At 56.1% G+C, this 19,627-nt stretch overlaps 2 protein-coding genes across 5 annotated transcripts; one reads left to right on the top strand and one right to left on the bottom strand.

Annotated features, from left to right (window-relative positions):
• Positions 1-8,089: 8,089 nt before the first annotated feature.
• LOC141515569 (uncharacterized) lies at positions 8,090-11,743 on the bottom strand. Its single transcript, XM_074227278.1, has 2 exons — positions 11,197-11,743; positions 8,090-10,212 (listed from the first exon to the last, which is right to left on the bottom strand). Exons 1-2 carry the CDS (start codon positions 11,638-11,640, stop codon positions 9,880-9,882), a joined length of 777 nt encoding a protein of 258 aa, XP_074083379.1. The 5' UTR covers positions 11,641-11,743; the 3' UTR covers positions 8,090-9,879.
• Positions 11,744-12,869: 1,126 nt separating this feature from the next.
• Positions 12,870-19,434, top strand: GTSE1 (G2 and S-phase expressed 1). 4 transcript variants are annotated; one of them, XM_074227277.1, is made up of 11 exons: positions 12,870-12,935; positions 13,937-14,034; positions 14,849-14,906; positions 15,017-15,488; positions 15,693-16,149; positions 16,772-17,095; positions 17,329-17,401; positions 17,919-18,164; positions 18,492-18,630; positions 18,814-19,062; positions 19,199-19,434. In XM_074227277.1, exons 2-11 carry the CDS (start codon positions 13,965-13,967, stop codon positions 19,280-19,282), a joined length of 2,172 nt encoding a protein of 723 aa, XP_074083378.1. In that variant the 5' UTR covers positions 12,870-12,935; positions 13,937-13,964; the 3' UTR covers positions 19,283-19,434. The 4 variants fall into 4 exon arrangements, with proteins under 4 accessions (XP_074083378.1, XP_074083377.1, XP_074083375.1 ...); XM_074227276.1 differs by having other exon boundaries at positions 15,017-15,836; positions 16,005-16,149; XM_074227274.1 differs by having other exon boundaries at positions 15,017-16,149.
• The last annotated feature ends 193 nt before the right edge of the window (positions 19,435-19,627 follow it).

Raw genomic sequence — 19,627 nt, 5'->3', positions numbered from 1 at the left:
AAGTGAAAATGGTCATCAGCAAAGGGAATATGCATTTAGAGCCCTAAATGAAAAATCAATAATGATATTATATGTGGCCGAGTTCCAAAACAAACCACCGAGATAATAAATAGTCGTCTTTAATGGGGATGATCAAAGTGAGACAGCATACCAGAACTTTTGGTAGTATCTTAGATTCTTCTATGGGACCAGATTCTTTTTTTTAGGTTTTTACAAAGCAAATGAGGTTAAGTGGCTTGCCCAAGGCCACACAGCTAGGTCATTTATTAAGTGTCAGGCTGGATTTGAACTCAGGTCCTCCTGACTCCATGGCTGGTGCTCTATCCACTGCACCACCTAGCTGCCCTAGATTTTTCCTTGGAAGAAAAGTTCTCTCTCTGAAAACAACTATTTACAAAAGAGAAAACCCAAAAATTAGGAATGTGTTTAAAACTTCCAAGTAATCCCAAAAGAAATTTTCAAGAGAAATTTTGAACATCAAAATAGAAATAAATAATATTGAAAACAAGGCTTTTGGATTGATGAAATAAAGAGATGTTTTCAAGAGACTAAGAAAACTTGCAAACCATTCGTTTATTTTGTTTTAAAAGAGGAAAATCAAATAACCCAAATAAAAAATGAAAATGATGAATTCATAAGTGGAAAGGAAACAAGGAAAACCTAGTAACAATGTTGTACCATATAAAAGAAGACTTAGAGGAAAATTCAAATGAGTAAATTTGGAACTGAGATCCCAAAGAATCAAATTTCATAAAGAAAAATTGAGCAAGTTGCAAATAAACTCCCCAAAGGGGCACCATAATGTACAGAGTGCTGAGCCTGGAATCAAGATGAGTCTTCATGAGGTCAAATCAGGTCCCAACACATTCTAGCTGCATGACCCTGGATGGGTCATTTCACCCTGTTTGCCTCAGTTTCCTCATTTGTAAAATGGACCAGAGAAGAAAATGGCCAATTGCTCCATTGTCTTTGCCAAGAAAATCCCTAATGGGGTTGTGAAGAGATGGGCACAACTGAAACGACTGAGTGACAAGAAAGGAAAGAAGAAACTCACCTCCAAAACCAGATGGATCCCAAATGAGTTTCTGCAAACACTGGAAAGTCAGTGCGCCTCTATACTAATATAAAACATTATCAAAAAAGAGAGAATGACATTGAACTCCATTTTCGAGACAATTTGGTCCTGATACTCATACCTGGAAGGATAGAGAAGATAAGAAGAGAATTGTAGAGATCAATCCTACTAAGGAATTCTGATGTGAAAAGGTTCAAAAAAATATTAGCCAGTACACTGGAGCAATCTATAGAAATACTCACAATTTAATAATGGGGGGGGGGGGGCAAGAATGAATTGCTTTTTTTTCTCTTAAACTTTCACTTATAGAGTACCAAAGGAGAAAATTTATTTTTTAAATATTTATTTTGGTAAAAGTATATTTTCCAAAGCATTAGGATGGATTGAGAATGTCAAGGCTAAGATACCTTAGGAAATAAAACCTGGAAGGAGGCTTAGAAACCACAGAAGGGGAGGGGGGTCTCTGAAGGAGGGTGTTCAGGGACAGATGTGTGGGCAGAAAACCCAGTCACATGAAGAGCTTTGGAAGTTTAAGATGGGAAAGTCTCCGCGATGACTCCAAATGCAAGAGGGCATGACTTCTCCCTGGGCAGCCACTTCCCTGAGCAGAGAGGGTCACCTATGATGGATCTTGATGATGGGTGGGATGGGGTGAACAGGGGCTGGTGTTTCAAATGACCACTGGGATGGAAGGAAGGAAGACTATTGTCCTGTAAGAAATGAGGAAGGGGGAAGTTTCAGAGAATTCTGGGGAGGCTTGTACAGACTGTCACTGGACCAGGAGAATGGTGTTGACTAGAACAACTCTAGCTTGGAAAGACAGAAGACTTCTCCTTAACATGATGACCAACAGCCTCCATTCCAGGTCAGAGATGCATCAGGATAGAGAGATGGCAGCCCCAGGAGGCAGAAGGAGATGTATCTGGTGATGGTCAGTGTGGAAATTAATTTTGTTTGACCATGGATGTTTGTCATAAGGGTTTTGCTTTCCTTATTTTCAGAGGTGGGAAGAGTTGGGAAAGAGAGGAAATAGATTTTTGTTCATTGAAAATAATTCCTTTTTAAAAATCCAATGACCACTGGAGGGCAGCAATGAGCCTAGCGTGAGATACTTGGGGAAGGGTAATCGGACTGCCAGGGCAGAACCACCTAGAATAGATGAGAAGGGCACTAGACCAATGACGAGGCTCAGTCTCCCCCTATTTCCTTCTGACCTTGAGATTAAAGGCCAGGCCTCTGTGGAAGGGGGAACACTCAGGACCAAGGTCGAGTTCAAGTCACTGCTCCTCTCTGGAGCCTCAGTTTTCCTGATCTGCACAATGGGGGCACATGAGGTTGGACCAGATGACTTCTGAACAGGACCTTGGAATCACTTCAGTCTTCAGAGTTATTTCCAGGAACCACAGCAGCCTCATCTACATCACCCTCCCAACCCCCACCTAGGGCTGTGACCAGGGCCCCTGCTGGTTGGGATGGGGCCCCTGCTGTGACCCTGTCCCAAGGTGACCTTCCTAGTTCAAAGGAGATCATTGGGACCAACCCCCACTGCGGGCTGGGGTCCAACCCTAAACAGAGCCCAGACCTCCAGACATGGGACCTGAAATGACCCAGGAGATTGGAATGTTGTCAGAGAGTCAGCAAGGGTCAGTCAGACCCTCCCCTCCCACCTTACGTATTAACTGTGAGTTGGGTTAGGTGGCACTGGAAAGTCCTCCCAGCTTTGACACCCCCAGCTCTGACCTCCCCTGTTCTAGGACCCTCCCAGCTCTAACTTTGCCCCATTCACCCCTTTACAGAGTCCACACACCTGACCTCAGACTTTTCTCCACCTCACCCTTGGAACCCCTTCCTCTGATTGGTCAGATCCTCTCAGATGCTCCATTCTCAGGAAAGAGTCCAAAGCAGCCATACTCCTTCATTCCAGCCTCCTTGGGCACCATTCTCACTCCTCATGCCGGTGTGGCATCTCAGCCATCTCAGGGAGGGGATGCCAGGACCAGCCCAGCTCTCACAAAGAAGCTTCCATTCCCTGGAGGGCCCATGAGGTGCAGAGACAAGGTCCCTGCGGATCCCTGGGGCCTGTGGGTGCTGCCTGGACAAAAGGATGGACTTTGGGAGAGCCAAGCATTGCCTTCCCATCTGCTTTCCTGAAAGGAGTCTCTGAGGCTGACAGATTCCACATTGAGCAGAACCTCTGATGTAAACACTCTGGCCGGGGACCTTCAGGCAGGGCCCCAACGGCTGACCAAAGAGAGGTGTGGACCCTGCCTAAAGTCTGAGGAGAGGACAGCCTGCCCCAGGCCCCCCTGGGAGAGGCTCCTCCAGTGTGCCTTCTGCAAGGTGTGAAGCCCACTGGACCTCAGCAGTGAGAGGTCTGAGCATCCCTTTAGGGGCCTCCAAGGGACCCAGAAGGACCATTGCCCAGCCTGCAGAGAACATTCCTCCAAACCTCTGCTTCAGATGGCCTTGCAGATGGGTGGCGTGATGGACCCAGAGGTAGCTGGGTTGTCCCTGCAGGAGCCCTCCTCCAAGTTCCCACCCCCCACCCCATCTCTCCTCCTTTTCTCAGCTCAACTCCTAGGTCAAACCATGTCCATGTGATACTTCTACTTCCTCCCCTCCCTACAGAAGCCCCCCAAAGTCCCCCCTCCAAACCAGACTCCATCATCTCAGGCTGTACCCATTTTCCTAATGCCCTAATTTCTGAGGAGGGAACCAGTCTCCTTCCAGTCTCCCAGAATTCTCTTCAACCCCCCATGTTCTCCCATCTCAGGTATCCCCTTCTCCCTATTCATGTTCTGGCTCCCACCAAGACTAGGCCCTCACCCCTCCCGCCTCCTTCTTGGCTTCCCTGTCAGCAGTCTCTGCTCTCCCCGCACCCCCAAATCCATCCTCCATTCAGCTTCCAAGCCAGGCTCTGACTGATCCCTCTAAAGCTCAGCCAATCACCTGGATAATAAAGAAGAAACTGCTCCAGGTTCTGCCCCAGGGAAAGGAGGGCAGTGGGGACAGACAGGGAGAGCTGGCAGTCTGGGTAAGTGCTTGGGGATGCAGATACCTTCATGGAGGTGACCATCTGGTAGGAGAGGAGGGGAGAGGGAGGTGCTCACACAGGACCCCGGGGAGAGGTCAGAGAGGTCTGGAGGAGGTCCACATGGTGGGCCTAAGTGCTGGCTGGCCCAAGCTTTACCTTCTTCAGAGGTCTGGGAGCTAACAGCTCTGCCCTCCAGTCTGGCATGGCAGATTTAGGGGTTTAGGGAAAGCCGCAGTGTGCCATCCTCTGGTTCCCCAGCTTGCCAGCTCTGCCAGGGGCTGGTGCTCAGGCCTGGGATGATGGGCAGAGGGACTCACTTGGGGAAAGCCCCTGACCAGAAGGCCTACTTCAAGTCATTTCCTGTTGATATTCCTTAAGCAGCAACTATGAGCTGGATATGGAAGACAGGACAGTCTGACCCTGGGATTTTTGTTAAACAGACTACCACATGGAGAAGCTAGCTCCCTTGCCAATCAAGATGGACGCCTTCTTGCCAAATGATTGGCCCAGGGTCAATTGTCCAGAGGCAGCTTGGATGGGGAAGCAGCCTCCAGTTCAGAGAATACTCTGCTCCCAATCCCTGCCCTCGAGGATCCCTGCCAGGCTTTACTGGGAGGTCCGACAGGTGCACCAAAGGGTGCTGTGGGGACAGGGACGAAAGCGGGGTCCAGCCGAAGTCTCCAGAGAACTCCTAGGGAGAAGGCAACCCTGAGTCAGGCCTGCAAGGCCAGGAGGGGTTTGGCCATCAGATGTAGGAAGGCGATGGTTGGACTCAAGAGTTCAGTAGAAAAAAGGTAGGTGGGAGGCTGGTGCCAGAAACCTTGGAGGTCAACATTGACCAAAGCAGAAGAGGAGGGACTTGGGAAAGCCTGGACTCTTGGAATCGATCCCTCATTGGCAGCTGGGAGGAGGGTGAAAGTGTGATCTAGGGGAGCCTGTAGCCCAATTCAGATTCCATGAAGGAAGGAGAAGGTGGCCACAGTGTGATCCGAGGGAAGGGGATGCCGCCCCATCCAGTTGGCCAGACTTGGGGGATGAAGTCTGAAGTTGTTTGTTACAGCTGAGTCCTCCAGGAGCCAAGCATGACTTCATCACCTCTCTGGACTCTGTTATCCTTTGGTACAAATATTTATCTGCAGCAGATCCACTGGCTTCTTCTAAGGCCTGGAGACTGAGGCGCTGGCCGGCCAATGGGGCTGGCACGGCCTGGGCTGGTTGGGGTGCTGCTCATTCTCTTTGCCTATATTTGGTCACTGGCTGCACATCCAGGTTGGGGGGAGGCCCCTCCATCTCTCAGCCCAATCTGAGGCATCAGCACTCTCTGTCTGCTCTTGGTACCCCAGCTCTTTGGGTCATTTCTCCTGTGCAAAACATTGCCGCCAACTTTCCCTGGGCCTGGAGCTGGGAGTCCAAGAGTAAGTCCACACGGCCATCAGGGCAGGGCCCTCAGGACTCCAGGAATGTTCCAGCCTCGTCTTGCCCAGTAGGTCAGCCTTATGTCTGAGAGTTCTGTGTCTACTCAGCTTGGAAGAAATGAAGTGTGGAATGGGAATAGGAAAGGTGGGCCCATTCATTGGGGAACAAGGATACTATGGAGAACTATTGTTCTAGAAGAAACCACAAATGATCGGACTCTAGAGAAGCATGGAGTGAGTTACAGATCTGATACTGAGCAAAGGGAGCAGAACCAAGACAACGACATCCACATCAACAACATTGTGAGTTGATCACCCTTGAAGGATGCAACTGTTCTCAGCAGTTCCTAGAGCTGGGACAACCCTGGGAGACTTATTATGGGCAATGCTATCCCCATCCAGAGGAAGAAGAAAAACTACAACAAAACCCTTCCGAATCTGATGAACACTTTATAAAAATGATCTCTTATATATCTTATCCCTTAATCCTAATTCCTCCAAACATGTTTATCAAAACTATGTATGTACAATGCTAATCTGACTGTTTGCCACTGAGGGGAGAGGGTGGGAAGGGAGAAAGGAAGGAAATTTTGTAACTTAAAAATATCCATGTGCATATGGATGAAAATAATATATATAATTTTTTTTAAAAAGAGAGACTAGGAGAGGTAGAGCCAGGAAGACCAGAGTGCAAATCCTGCCTCAAAGTTTCCTTGTCTGCTGACCCTGGGCAGGTCATTTCACTTGTAATTGTCTCAGTTTTCTTTTCTGTATCATAACAAACCCAACCTCCCAGAGGATTGTTAGAAAGTGTTTTATGAATGCTACTATGCTACTATGACTGCCTCTCCCACCAGCCTTGAAGAACCCGGGCATTTGGTTCCATTTCCAAGGTCAAACACAACTGGCCCTTTGGATTTCCCAGTTAAGAGGAAAGCACCCCCCCAACACCCCCCCCCCACTGAATGTTCTCAGCTGGGAAAGGGGATAAACACTTGCTAATAAAAACTTAAGAACCCATATTTCTAGGGAGCTCTAAAGTTTACAAGATTGTGGAAGCAGTCTAAATGAGCCTGAGAGCAGACCCTGTCCTGGAGGGTCTAAACTGAGTCATGGATGGACCCACAGAGATGTTTGTGGTCCAGGCTCTCCACCCAGGAGGCACTGCCTCTGGAGAGGTATGACCCCTTCTCTTGGCCAAACCACTTCACTCCTGCTTTGTACAAGGTCAGTTGAATGGAATTGGGCTCCAAGGCTCCAGTTGTAAAGGAAGGGTGAAGGGTAGGACCAGACAGTGAAAGGAACACCAGATTTGGAGTCTGAGGTTCAAATCCTACATTGGCCCCCTTGCTAGCTAGGGGAACTTGGGCAAATCTCTTCTCCCTGGGACTCCCTGATATCTCTAGTGAAGGGGTCATTCTTTCAGATCCTCTGACTGCTGTTCTCTGTGCTAGACTCTAAGGCCTACCAGGGAAGGCCACTCTTCTCCTTTACTCTTTACACTCCCTCCTAGCAGCAAGCACAGGCTTTGACCCCTCGGAGAGATTTCATCACTATCAATTTAATTCTGCTGGGATGGAAATATGGGGCTTGTCCCTGAGCCCAGTCCAGAGGGATTCAGGGAGATAAGGTTCTTTGTGTCCAGGAGTTTGAGGTCCTGGCTCCAGTTTCCACTCTACCATGTGGGATCAGGCATTGTCCCTAAGTCCTCATGGCCCCTCCCCAGGAGAATGGCAACACCCAATGACCAGGGGTGGTTTGAATGCCCAGCCCCTGCCTGGTACACAGTAGGTATTTAATAAATGCTGGTTGTCAGGAGGTTTGGGAATTCAGGGAAGTCTGGAAGGATTTGCATGAACTGATGCCAATGAGCAGAACCAGAAAAACACTGTATACCCTAACAGCAATATGCAGGCGATGATCAACCTTGATGGACTTGTTCATTCCATCAGTGTAACAACCAGGGACAATTTGGGGTCTGTCTGCAATGGAGAATACCATCTGTATCCAGAGAAAGAACCGTGGAGTTTGAAAAAAGACCAAGGACTATTACCTTCAATTTAGGAAAAAAACCTGCTATCTTATTGTCTGATCTTGCTATCTCTTATACTTTATGTCTCTTCCTTAAGGATATGATTTCTCATCACATTCAATTTGGATCAATGTATAGCATGGAATCAATGTAGACTGGCAAATTGCCTTCTGTGGGGGGTGGGGGAGGGAAGTAAGATTAGGGGGAAAATTGTTAAACTCAAAATAAATAATATATTTAAGTTAAATGAATGAATGAATGAATGAATGAATGCTGGTTGCCTAATGACTCTTTGCTTGTAGAAGTGCTGGGAGGACCTAAGGTAAGAATAGTATGAATGGGAGTTAACCAACCCCTATGGCACCACAGAGGAGTCACAGAATCAAGGGCACCTGCCCCCTCCACAGCTGAATACTCACCCCAAGCCTTTCCAAGTCAGAGGAAGTCCCTCCTTTACTGCTGGTATCTGAAGATTGAGAAAATACACAGAAACAAGGCAGAAAATTGTCAGCAATTTGTACCTTAATTACACGGGCCCCTCCCCTGCACTCCCACTGGAAGAGGGAAGAGGAGGAACACAAGTGGCTGTGAGCCAGGGCGGAGCCGATCTTACATTACTTTATAAAAATATGTTTTTATTTATTTTGTTAACTATTTCCCACCTTCATTTTAAAATAAAATTCAACATTCACTTTTTTAAGTCTAAATTTAAAGAAATCTTAAAATGTAAAACATTTAAACATTTTGTTAAAGTTGCCAACTCTTTTCTTTCTCCCCCTCTTCCCAGCAAACAATATGACACTGATTACAACATTTGCAATCCTGCAAAACACATTTCAGTCTGCAGGTCCTTTGGGATTGTCTTGGGTCTTTGTATTGCTAAGTAAATCATAGTTGATCATCATACAAGGTTGCTATTATTGTGTCCAACATTATGGTTCTTTGTTTTTAATTTTATTTTTATTTAAGGCAATAGGTTAGGCTTGCCCAAGGCCACACAGCTAGGTAATTATTGTCTGAGGTCAGATTTGAACTCAGGTCCTCCTGACTCCAGGGCCAGTGCTCTATCCACTGCACCACCTAGCTGCCCCTGGTTCTTTGTATTTCACTTTGCATCAGTTCGTGTAAGTCTTTCTGGGTTTTTCTGCTTGTCATTGCTTATAGCTCAATAGTAATTCCATCACAATCACATGCCACAACGTGTTCAGCCATTCCCCAGTTGACGGACATCCTTTCAATTCCCAGTTCTTTGCCACCCCAAAAGGATTTGCTATCAAGATTTCTTTGAGCTAAATTTACAGAGTGAAGGGAAGACTCAGAGCTCCAGTAGCCCAGACCCTCCTGGTCCAGGACATCCAGGCAGCCTTGGGGCTGCCCCTTTAATTAGGTGGCCTTTGGAGACCACTGAAGGCAAGGGTGCCCACTGGGCTACACCTATTCATTTACTGCTCTCCCTCCCACCAGACCTGGAGGTCCCCCCCAGAGCCTGGAGAGGTAGATCAAAACAGGTCCAACTTGGAGCCCTGAGTCATAATCTTGCTGGTTCTTCTCCCAAGACAGCCATGCTGGAAACATCCTCACCTTCTGCCACCAGTAAGTAGACCCTTACTGAATTCATGATAATGATGGTCTCCCTTCCATGGTACAGATCGTGACTCCTCCGTGTCAAACACTAGCCAATGTCCTCTCATCACCCCCATGGAGGTGTTGGAGTCAGTAGGGAGACTGGTGGAGCTTCCAGTTCTCTCCACGGGATGTTACTTCTCTGGGACAGTTGGGGCTTCCTGACATCTCAGTACTTCTCTTTGGAGTGCCCTCCCCTTGAATTCAGGTGACCAGCACCATGTGGAATCACCAGAATTTTGGAACAAAGAGAGGTCTTTGTTCCAAAGAGGACTCTGCCACCATATCAATGAGCTCTCTTGGGAGTCAAGAGACCCAGGGTTCCAATCCCACCTGCCCCCACTCACTGTGAGTGATATCTTCAATAAGTTGTTTTTTGGTTGGAGGGCCTTGGGGCTGAGCCAGGGGTGGGGAGAGGAGGTATAGACCTCTGAGGTTCTTTCCCTGGTGTTAAGAAGGACATTCATTTGTTTAGCTCCCCTGGACTAGTGGTTGGGTCAGGTGGGGCTAGAAGGGCAGAGTTGGCCTCCCCTTCCTTCCTGAGGTCCAGTCCTGGGACTGTTCCCTCTGGACTCTTCTCTGTAGAATGTATGGGAGTCAGAGAAGGAGCCAGCAAAGGGCTCTTGGCTAGTCTGGAGGCAGAAAGCTTTCTGTGCTGGAGGTGACCCTAGGGTGGTCTCTCAGAGAGAGCTGACTCCCCTCAGGCAAAGAGTGGGAAGGAAGGGGAGTCCAGGGAGGAAGGGATGGTGAAGGTGACAGCCTGAGCCTGGGCCCTGCCGAACTCAAGGCCTGCTGGAGACCTTCCCATGGTTCCAGGTAGCCATGTGTAAAAGATGAAGATCCTCATGTGTCTTTCCGAGCCCAGGCCCCCAGGATGACCACGAGAAGGGCCAGGATAAACACGGTGTAGATAGTGTGGATCATAGACAGCTGTTCTTCCAGGTCCCACCCGTGTCTGGTCCCGGAGGAACTTGGCCAGCTGGGGCCCGCCATGGAGGAGGCTTTTTGTCGGTGTGCCCGGAGAGAATGGATCCTGGGAGAAAAAAAAACAAAAACAGGTCAGTTTTTAGATGGGGGGGCCCAGAGAAGCCCAGGATGGCAGGGATAAAGGACCCCAGAACCTCAGACCCAGGTGGCCAGCCCAGGAGAAGTCTATCCTATGAGACCAACAAGGGAAGTGGGTGCTCGGGCCCTCACGGGGAAGAAGGGACATGAGATCTGATGTTCTTCATGAAGGAAAGGTCAGCAACAGGATGACGAGGAAGGAAGTGGCCTGGCGAGGAGCCTGGGTTCTTCTGGCTGCTCGATCCTTGGGTGGTCTAGGGCAGGTCACTGGAAAATAGCCACATGATGCAGGGTGGGCCTGTCTAGGGGTAGGAGGCGAGCTTCCCGTCCTGAGAGGACCCCAGGCAGACTGAGCGGCAGGATGCTAGCTCATCAAAGACCACTCACCATGGCCCAAGGATCCCTCCTGGCTTGGATGTTTTGTGGTGCCACCTTGAGAATCTCCCCACCTATGCCCTGATCATGCCCAGCCCTGGGAGCCTCTCTTAAAGGGGTCCCTGGCCTGAGCTCAGATGAGATGACTGGCTTTCATCAGAGCTTCTTAGCTGGGCTCTGTAGCCTTGTTTTTTACAGGGTGTCAGAATAGTGGGTTCCCTTAGCTCACTGCATTTCATTTTCTGCATCCACCCTGGTGATTGTGAGGAGAGGACTGCCACAGAGAGGCCCAGGATGCCCACCAAGGGAACGAGTGCCTGGGCATGATCTCCCACCTGTCCAAGCCTCGGGCTTCTTGCCTATGAAAAGGGCTTTGAGGCTATTCAACTCTCCCCCCAGCTGGTGCCGTAGGACTAGATGGTGTCATCATGCTGACCAGTTATACGGTGTTAACTGGCTGCTTCAGAGAAACAGGCCCTTGGGTTTTGATGTTTGTCAAGGGTTTAGGGAACTTCCAGTGAGGGAAGCCACTCCCTGCTGCAGATCTCTAGCCGCTCCGGGACCCCAGAATTCTCACCATTGCAGGGGGGGCTGACCCTGGGGTTCGCTGAGCTCCGTGCCCGTCCTCCCGCCCCTGCACCACAGCTGCTTCTCCTGTTCTCTCCTGGCAACAGTCCTTCAGACTCGGGCCCTTGGCATAGCTAGCCATTCTGTACCCAAGCCGCCCAACTCCTGGGACCTTGCTCCTGGAATTGCAGAAATCCCAAGAACGTTCCAGAAGGGGTTTGGAGAGTCCACCACAGCCACTGGAGAAACGGCCGAGCAGCCTGTGCTCGGAACCCCCTGGGCCGGGGAGCCCCGGGCATGAGATGGGCCGGGAGCAGGGCACACGGAGCCAGCATGGAAGCCCCGGGCATGAGATGGGCCGGGAGCAGGGCACACGGAGCCAGCATGGGAGCCCCGGGCATGAGACGGGCCGGGAGCAGGGCACACAGTGCCAGCAGGGCAGAGCCCCGGACATGAGACGGGCCGGGAGCAGGGCACACGGTGCCAGCAGGGCAGAGCCCCGGGCATGAGACGGGCCGGGAGCAGGGCACACGGAGCCAGCATGGGAGCCCCGGGGCTCTTACCTTCTGGAGACGTTCATGCCGCTGCCCCGGAGCTGCAGAGGCGCCCACAGAGCCCGGGCGGGGCCGGGGCGGGGCCGGGGCGGCCTCCCGGGCTGTCTGTGTGTGCACATGTGTGTGTGCTGTGTCTGTGTGCGCACGTGTGTACTGTGTGTGCACGTGTGTGCTGTGTCTGTGTGTGCACGCGTGTGGTGTGTCTGTGTGCGCACGTGTGTGCTGTGTGTGCACAGGTGTGTGCTGTGTCTGTGTGTGCACAGGTGTGTGCTGTGTCTGTGTGTGCACAGGTGTGTACTGTGTCTCTGTGTGCACACGTGTGTGCTGTGTCTCTGTGTGCACACGTGTGTGCTGTGTCTGTGTGTGCACGTGTGTGCAGTGTCTGTGTGTGCACGTGTGTGCTGTGTGTGTGCACAGGTGTGTGCTGTGTCTGTGTGCGCACGTGTGTGCTGTGTGTGTGCACAGGTGTGTGCTGTGTCTGTGTGTGCACAGGTGTGTGCTGTGTCTGTGTGTGCACACGTGTGCTGTGTCTGTGTGTGCACGTGTGTGCTGTGTCTGTGTGCGCACATGTGTGTGTGCTGTGTCTGTGTGCGCACGTGCGTGCTGTGTGTGCACATGTGTGTGCTGTGTCTGTGTGCGCACGTGTGTGCAGTGTCTGTGCGCACAGGTGTGTGCTGTGTCTGTGTGTGCACGTGTGTGCAGTGTCTGTGTGCGCACGTGTGTGCTGTGTCTCTGTGTGCCCGTGTGTTCGGCTGGGCGGAGGCGGGCCCGGGGTCCCTCAGCCACACCTGTCAGGGAGCCCCCGCGGCCCCTGGGCCCGGACCAGCAGAAGGCACCCCGGGGGGGGGCCGGGTCCCCCCGGCGCTCCCCAAGGCCGCGCGCGCCCCGAGGCGGGGCCCGACTCCGGGGGGGGGCTGTGCGGGGGGGGGGGGGGGGCTCGGGGGCGGCGGGGCCAGGCAGGAGGGCCGCCTAGCGGCCAGTGCGCAGGCGCGCCGGGCCGGACTCCAACCCCCAGAAGGCCCAGGGGTCTGAGGGGACGGAAGGGGCCGGCCCGCTGGGATTCAAACGGACCAATCGGCGGCGAGGCTCTCGGCCACGTGGGCCCCGGGGGCGGGCCGGGGAGAGGAAGCGGGGCTCCGGTTTAAATCGGTTGGCGGCGCCGGCGGCGGCGGGGGGCGCGGCCGCGGGGACTCCGGTGAGTGGGGGAGGGGGCGGGGGGCTCGTGGGGCCGTGGAACGTCCCGCCCGCCCCCCGTGCGGCGGCCGCGGGGGGCGCCGGGAGGGGGAGCCCCGGGGGGGGGGGGGTCCGGGGCCGAGGCCGGGCTGCGCTCCCCCGCCCCGCCCATGTGGAGCGCGCGGACACGGACACGGACACACACCGTGCACACACACACATACACACACACACCGTGCACACACACACACACGGACACGGACACACACGGACACGGACACACACCGTGCACACAGACACACACACATGGACACACACGGACACACATACCGTGCACGCAGACAGGCACACAGCACATAGACACATGCATTCTTACACACATGCACATAGACACACTCTTGCACATGTAGACACACGTACACACTCTTGCATGCACAGAGACACACAGAGACATACTCTTACACGCATGCACACACAGACACGCACATACCCACTCACACATGTGCGCGCACACAGCACATAGACACCTGCACTCATACACACACACGCACACACACCGCCTCTCAGTTGCCCCGTGGGTGCCCCGCATGGGCCCCAAACCTTGCCCGTCGGACCAAGCCCCCCACCCGCACACCGTGCTGCCCAATGGGGGCTCATTCCTGTAAAGCAGAAAGCCCATTTGATGGGAGTGCGGCTCAGTGAGGTGAGGGCATTTGGGCCAGGATCCCCCCGCAGTCCAGGGCCTGCAGCCAAGGTCGGGGCAGGGGCAGGGGCAGGGCCCTCTGGCACCCAGGCACTTCCTGTGGAGCTTCGGGCCAGAGAGGGCCGGGGGATCCTGCCCTCGTGGCCCTCCGGCAGCCGTTCCGGGGACCGCTGGGCGGCCTGCCCCTCTCGCCCACCTCCCAGAGGTGACCCGAGGAGCACCGGGACGGAAGACCTGGGCACCGACGTGGACAGTGGGTGGCGTCGGCCCCTTCGAGTCGCCCCAGTCGCGTTCTTGACTCCTGTTGGGTTCGCCTTCAGGTGCTTTTCCGTTGTCATTTAATTTACCATGGAGAGAGAAGAGGAAGGCTCTGTCGGTATTGCTGCGGAGGAAAAAGCTGATGTCAACACACAGATTGGTAAGGGCACATCCCTCCACCGGTTGGCCAGAACCAAGCTGTCCCATGTGGGGGCAAGGGACAGAGCCGGATCCCAGGCCCGGGAGGAAGGGGCCGTCGGCTTAGACTTGCCCTGGCCGAGCTACCGGAACCCACTGAGGCAGGGACGACCGGCCCACCAAAGGAACTCCCTGGGTGTGATGCTAAGGGAGCGGGCGGCTGACCCCAACGGCTACCCACAGTGGGCATATCATCCCTATTGACCCTTCTAGTAGTCACACCTCCACTTGGGGGTCTAGGGCTGGGAGGCAGCCACAGATAGAGGGGTCAAGAACTTTCAGAGAGTACAACATGAGGTGACCACACTCAACCCTCTATTCCAGTCTCACATCACCTCCGACGGCCTCCTCATCCCTCACCTGGGTTCACCTTGAGGTTGCCCCCACCATGCCTACATCCATTCAGTTCCTACCTATTACGTGTCCATCACTGTACCCTCACTCCTGGAGCCTAGAGCCCTGGCCTGAGCACAACCCCCTCCTCACCTTAGTCACCTTCAGTGGCTCTTAGTGAGCTCCCAGCAGCTCTCCAGACCCCTCTAGGCCACCCTCTCTTCCCTTCACTGGATGCTCCTCCCACCTCTGCACTGGATCTGGAGGTTGCCAGGCTTGAACCCCCCCTTCAGTTCCACCCCTAAATGGAGGTTGGTGCAGAGGGCCAGGCACGCCCAGGAGGCACCTCCCAAATGCTTATTGGTTGGTTCATGGGGCAGCAAAGGGAAGGGCACATTCCTCCCCCCTTCCTCCTCCCAGGCCACCTGACTTCTCTTTTCCAGATGTTCCTCTTTTAATTGATGAGAAATTTGACTTTGACCTCTCACTGTCTTCATCCAGGTAGGTTGTTGTGCATCCACTTCCTCTTCCCTGCCCCCATCCCTGCTCCCCACTCCCCAGCCAGGGGTGCTCTGGGGAGCAGTCGGCAGTGCCCTCCTCCTTTCCTCCAGTGCCAATGAGGATGACGAAGTCTTCTTTGGGCCAGTCGGGCACCGGGAGCGCTGTGTGGCCGCCGGCCTGGAGCTGCAGGGCCTGGTCCCCAAGGAGGCCGAGCAGCCGCTCACGTGGAGCCCCCTGACCGGGGAGAAGTTTGTGGAGATTTTCAAGGAGGCTCGTTTGCTGGCGCTGCAGATACAGAGCAGCGGCAAGAAGCCGACGCAGGAGCCGGGGCCAGGGCCGGGGGAGGACTTTGTGCAGGAGGCCAGGCTGAAGCTGGACATCTTTGAGCGAGGCCTGCAGGTGCAGACCAGCTCGCCTGCTCTCAAAAGGGAGACCTACTGTGTGCTGCCTCCAGAGCGGCTCTCCCAAGAGCCCACATCGGATACCTGTCTTAAGAGCCAAGCAGTAGTTGAAAGGAGAGCCACGAGCCAACTGCAGCCCCACAAGTCCTCGGCCAGGCCTGGAAAAGGGGCTCCCACCAAGGTAGTAGTCTACCTCCAGACCCTCCGCTGCAACCCCTTTGGGGAAGGAGGTTCCCTGGGGTCCGACCCCTGCCTGGCTTCCCTCCCAAGGGTAGACCCTTCCCCTTGGCATCTGGGATGGTGCAAGCTGCCCAGACCCTTGGGATGGGGCAGACGAGTCCATAGAAGGGGAATGGTCCTCATGTGTTCCACTCTGCTTTTTCAGCCTCAACCAGGGAAACAACCCCATCCTACAAGGCTCCCCACAGGGAGCTCCGGCCTGTCCTTGGGGGCAGTGCCCTCAGGCCCATCCAGCGTGGCTTCAGAGGCCAGCACAGCCTCCAGCAGCGGCCTCCCTGCCCCCGGCAAGGTGCCTGAGCCCCGGGGGGGAGGGGTGGCGCCTTCAGGGGGCTCATCTCCCCCAAAGGGAAAATGGGGCCTGCCCGAGGGGCGTTACCACAGGGACCCCTGGGAGAAGCAGATCTTGGGGAGGGGGGTTCTGGGTGGTCTCTGTTCTAAACTCGGCTCCTTGTTTCAGTTTGGGGCAAGGAGAACCCTGCTGAAGCCCCCTGGCCCCACCAGGACCCGCCTCGAGGGAAGAAATGCCTCTTCCTCAGGCCCTGTTTGTACCATGAACTTGACCTCAAAATCAAGCTCCCTGGGGACCCCAGCAAGTGGCAAAGGTAGCAGGGGGAGGGTCCGGGGCTTTAGGGCAGTGGGGAGTCCCAGAGGGCTTGGGAGCCGAGGGTGGCCTGGCCCAGGCAGAAGCTGGAGCCCCTGGAGCCAGGCTGCAGAGGCAAGGATAGGAGAGGCTGGGGGTGCCCTGGGTGAGTTAGGCGGCTCCCCGAAGGGCAGGGTCAGCCGTCAGCAGGCCCCACCTTGCACTGAAAACTCAGCCCGTCCCAGTCCCTGGCCCGGGATATGGCCCGGCTTGGCCAGCCTCCTCCCGCCTTCTCTTGCCTGCTCAGTGGCCCGCGGGCTCCATCTAGTGGCCCAAGTCAGGAACTGAGGCCCAGGGGCCTTCCCCTTCACTGTCCCAAGCCCCTCTGTAGCCAGCAGGGCAGGGGGGGCCCTTGTGAGGCCACAGGGTTCTCCCCGGCCCCCAAGGCCGGACTTCTCCATCTAGTGATGCACCGCTCTCCCCCAGATGCTGCGTTTGCTGGGGGCGTTACATGTCTGAGCACCTGCCTCCAGTGCCTTCTCGGGGTCCCTTCCCCAGGAGATGCCACCCACCGGGGCCCCAGGGCTGGGCCCAAATGCAGCCAGAGACCTCCTCACCCACTACCCTGGCCCTTCCGCTTTCAGCTCCACCGAGCGACCCTTCCAAACGTCTGGCTGACACTCCACGACCCACGTCAAGTGGCCAGCCAGGCCGCCAGACCCTCTCGTGCCCAAAGCAAACCAGAGCGACCCTGGCCGCGTCCATTGGCAGCCGAGCAGAGGAGCCCACCTCGGCTCCCCCGAGACAACCACTGACTCCCAGGCCCGGACTCCAGAGGCCCAACTCCAACCTCAGCCTGGCCCGGGCCTCTCAGCCACCCAAGCCCAGGGGGCCGGCATGTCCCAGCTCCAGCTCCAAAGTGGGGCCACCACCCCCCCATCCACTTAAAGATCCTGCTTACTCTGCAGGTGAGAGAGCAGCATCCAGCCTGGCCGGCTCCGAGGACGCAGCCATTAGAACCCTCGGGCTCCTGCCTCGGCCCATCTCAGCACTGTTGGGGGACTGGGGGCCTTGGGGAAGGGAAGAGAAGGGGCAGCTCCTGGGTCATCAGTGGCAGTGCCCCCCAACTGGAGAGGGGCTAGGTGTGATGGTGGGAGGGGGCTCATCTGCACCACACACCTCAGGCCTGCTTGTGTCCTAGGCATCTCACCAGACAGTGTGACTCCTCGAGTCCAGGGCCGGAGCCAGCTGCCATTGGGCCCCTCTCTTGGAAGGTAAAGGGCATTGCTGGAGGTCCCTGGCCTTCCCTTCTCTAGGTCCTCCCCTGATCCGGGTTGGGGGGGCAGAGAGTCCTGGGGACCCTGGGTCAGCTTTTCACCCCCAAGTGGTGCCCAAGGGATGGGTCTGAGATGGGGCTTGGCCCCCGGGGCCCTGTGGATAGCCCTTTGCTTTTGGTTTGGTTCCATTTCTCCCTCGTCTTCCTCACCTTCCTCGTGCAAGCAGTCGGGGCTCTATAAGTGTTTGCCTGATTAGAGGAGGCCCTGGGGGCTCTGGCCTGCCCTCCCCTCCCCTCTCTGTTTGAGCTAGGAGGTCTCCGTTTCTCTGCCTTTAAGGATCTGGTCTGAGGGGACCCTAGGAGTCCCTAGAAAACCCATCTAAGGGGGCTGCTGCCCGGAGCTTGCCAATCTGGGGGTGGCTCCAAGACCCTCCAGGGTGACTTTTGCTGCACTTCCCCATAGTGGACCCTTGCTGGCCAGTGCTGACCTAACAAGGGCCTTTTGTTGATTCCAGCACTGCTGCCCCGCGGGGCACCCCTGCCAGGTACTCCTCGGGAGGAGCTCTGCAGCCCCCCGGCAGCACCACACGGACCCCCCTGAATGTCCGGCGCCTGTCCGCTCTGCCCACGCCATCCGGACGCCGAATGTCAGCACTTCCATTGTGGCCAACACCCAGAACTGGACCGAGAGCCACCACCCCGCTGCTGCCAGTGGCTGCCCGGCACCCTGCACAGGTGCCCCCCAAGAAGACCACGGGCAGGTGAGATAGGGGCCTGGAACTTGGGGGTCTGCCTACCATCCAGGACCCCTCCCTGGGGCCTCTCCTGATACCCTCAGCTGCTCTTCCCTGACCCCCGCCATGTCGCCCATTCCCAGGATCTCTCCCCTTTGGGGACCTCTGCTGCTCCCCAGACCAGCACCCACCCCCCATCTGGCCAAGCTGCCCTCATTGCCCTGGTCTGGAGGAGAGTTGGAGAGGCCCTGGCCCCCGACAGTCCCTGTTGCCTGGCACCAGGCAGCCCCCTCCCTCCCCAGGCTCCCATCTTGCTCAGGGACGGGAACCCCACGCTGCTCTTTCCCTCCGCAGGCCTGGGTCTTCTCAGCCATCCGACTCCCCTTCAGTGGCGCCCTTGGCCCTCGACTTTGCCTCTCCCCAGCAGCCGGCCCCCGGGACCCCCGGGGAGGAAGCCAAGGAGCCGCCGGCGGCCAGGCCGGCCCCTGCCGAGGTACCAGTTGTCATGGTGGGTGGGCGCTGCCAGCGGTCCCTGCCCCACCTCCCGAGGAAGGTGCTGGGTGGCATGTGGAGGCCCCCTCCCCGCCTTCTCTCCGCCGCCAGAGACTATGGAGTGGATGACCTCCATGGACGCAGGGCACGTGGGAGCCAAAGTGACCGCTGCCTCCTCTCCTAGGCCGTGCTTGTCCACCTGGGACCCAAGACCACCGCCCCGGCCACGGCAACACCGCCTCCCCGCAGCCAGCCACTCGTGGACTTCACCAACCGCTCAGAAGTGGACTGGCGGGGCCCGGCCCCGGCTCTGGCCCCGGCTCTGGCCCCGGCCCCGGCCCCGGCCCCTGAAGGCCGGCTGCTCATCGACCTGTTCGACTCTCCGGAAGGATGGCAGAGGGCCCCGGCCAAGCCTCTGCCAGCCACGGGGCAGGTGAGGAGCGCGGGGGGCCTGGGGGGCCTGGGGGTGGGCGCTGCCCCTCGGGCCCCGGGTCCCGGACGGGTGGGTGGGCCGGCCGGTGGCGGTGCCAGTCCGGGCGGCGGTGCCAGCGGGTCTCCTTCTCCTTCAGCTCATCGACCTGAGCTCCCCCCTCATCAGCCTGAGCCCCCCGGAGGACAAGGAAAACCTGCCCTCGCCGCTCCTCAAGTTGTAGGGGCCTGACCCTGACCCTGACCCCGGGGCCCCCGGCCCGGGCCGCGCTGAGGCTGCCCAGGCCCCATGGGGGCTACGTCTGCTTTTATCAAGTTTGTCCCCAAAGTCCGACGGGGACGGAATAAAAGTGCGAAACTCCGGGTTCTGCCTCGATTCCCGACACCGCGCGTGGGGGGGGCGCACACAGCTGGGGGCGGGGCCTCCGCCAACCGCGCGCGGGGCGGGGCGGGGCGGGGCTTCCGGGCGCGGGGCCCGCACTTCCGGCCGAGGGCATGGCGGCGGCCGGCGTCGGGGCCGCGCGGCGGCGCGTGGCCTGCGCCGTGTCCGGGGGCGTGGACAGCGCCGT

This window comes from Macrotis lagotis, chromosome 2, assembly GCF_037893015.1.
Source record: "Macrotis lagotis isolate mMagLag1 chromosome 2, bilby.v1.9.chrom.fasta, whole genome shotgun sequence".
Classification (NCBI taxonomy): Eukaryota; Metazoa; Chordata; class Mammalia; order Peramelemorphia; family Peramelidae; genus Macrotis; species Macrotis lagotis.
This window is presented reverse-complemented; position numbering and strand designations above follow the sequence as displayed.

What these genes read in the sequence shown, in the direction of transcription:
- LOC141515569 (XM_074227278.1), bottom strand. Translation starts at nt 11,640, where the DNA reads ATGTCCGGGGCTCTGCCCTGCTGGCACTGTGTGCCCTGCTCCCGGCCC. An exon ending in GGTCAGCCCCCCCTGCAATG is followed by an intron (nt 10,213 to 11,196) that starts GTGAGAATTCTG and finishes TTTTTCTCCCAG; the next exon opens with GATCCATTCTCTCCGGGCAC.
- GTSE1 (XM_074227274.1), top strand. Translation starts at nt 13,965, where the DNA reads ATGGAGAGAGAAGAGGAAGGCTCTGTCGGTATTGCTGCGGAGGAAAAA. An exon ending in GACCCCAGCAAGTGGCAAAG is followed by an intron (nt 16,150 to 16,771) that starts GTAGCAGGGGGA and finishes TTCCGCTTTCAG; the next exon opens with CTCCACCGAGCGACCCTTCC. An exon ending in TTGGGCCCCTCTCTTGGAAG is followed by an intron (nt 17,402 to 17,918) that starts GTAAAGGGCATT and finishes TGTTGATTCCAG; the next exon opens with CACTGCTGCCCCGCGGGGCA.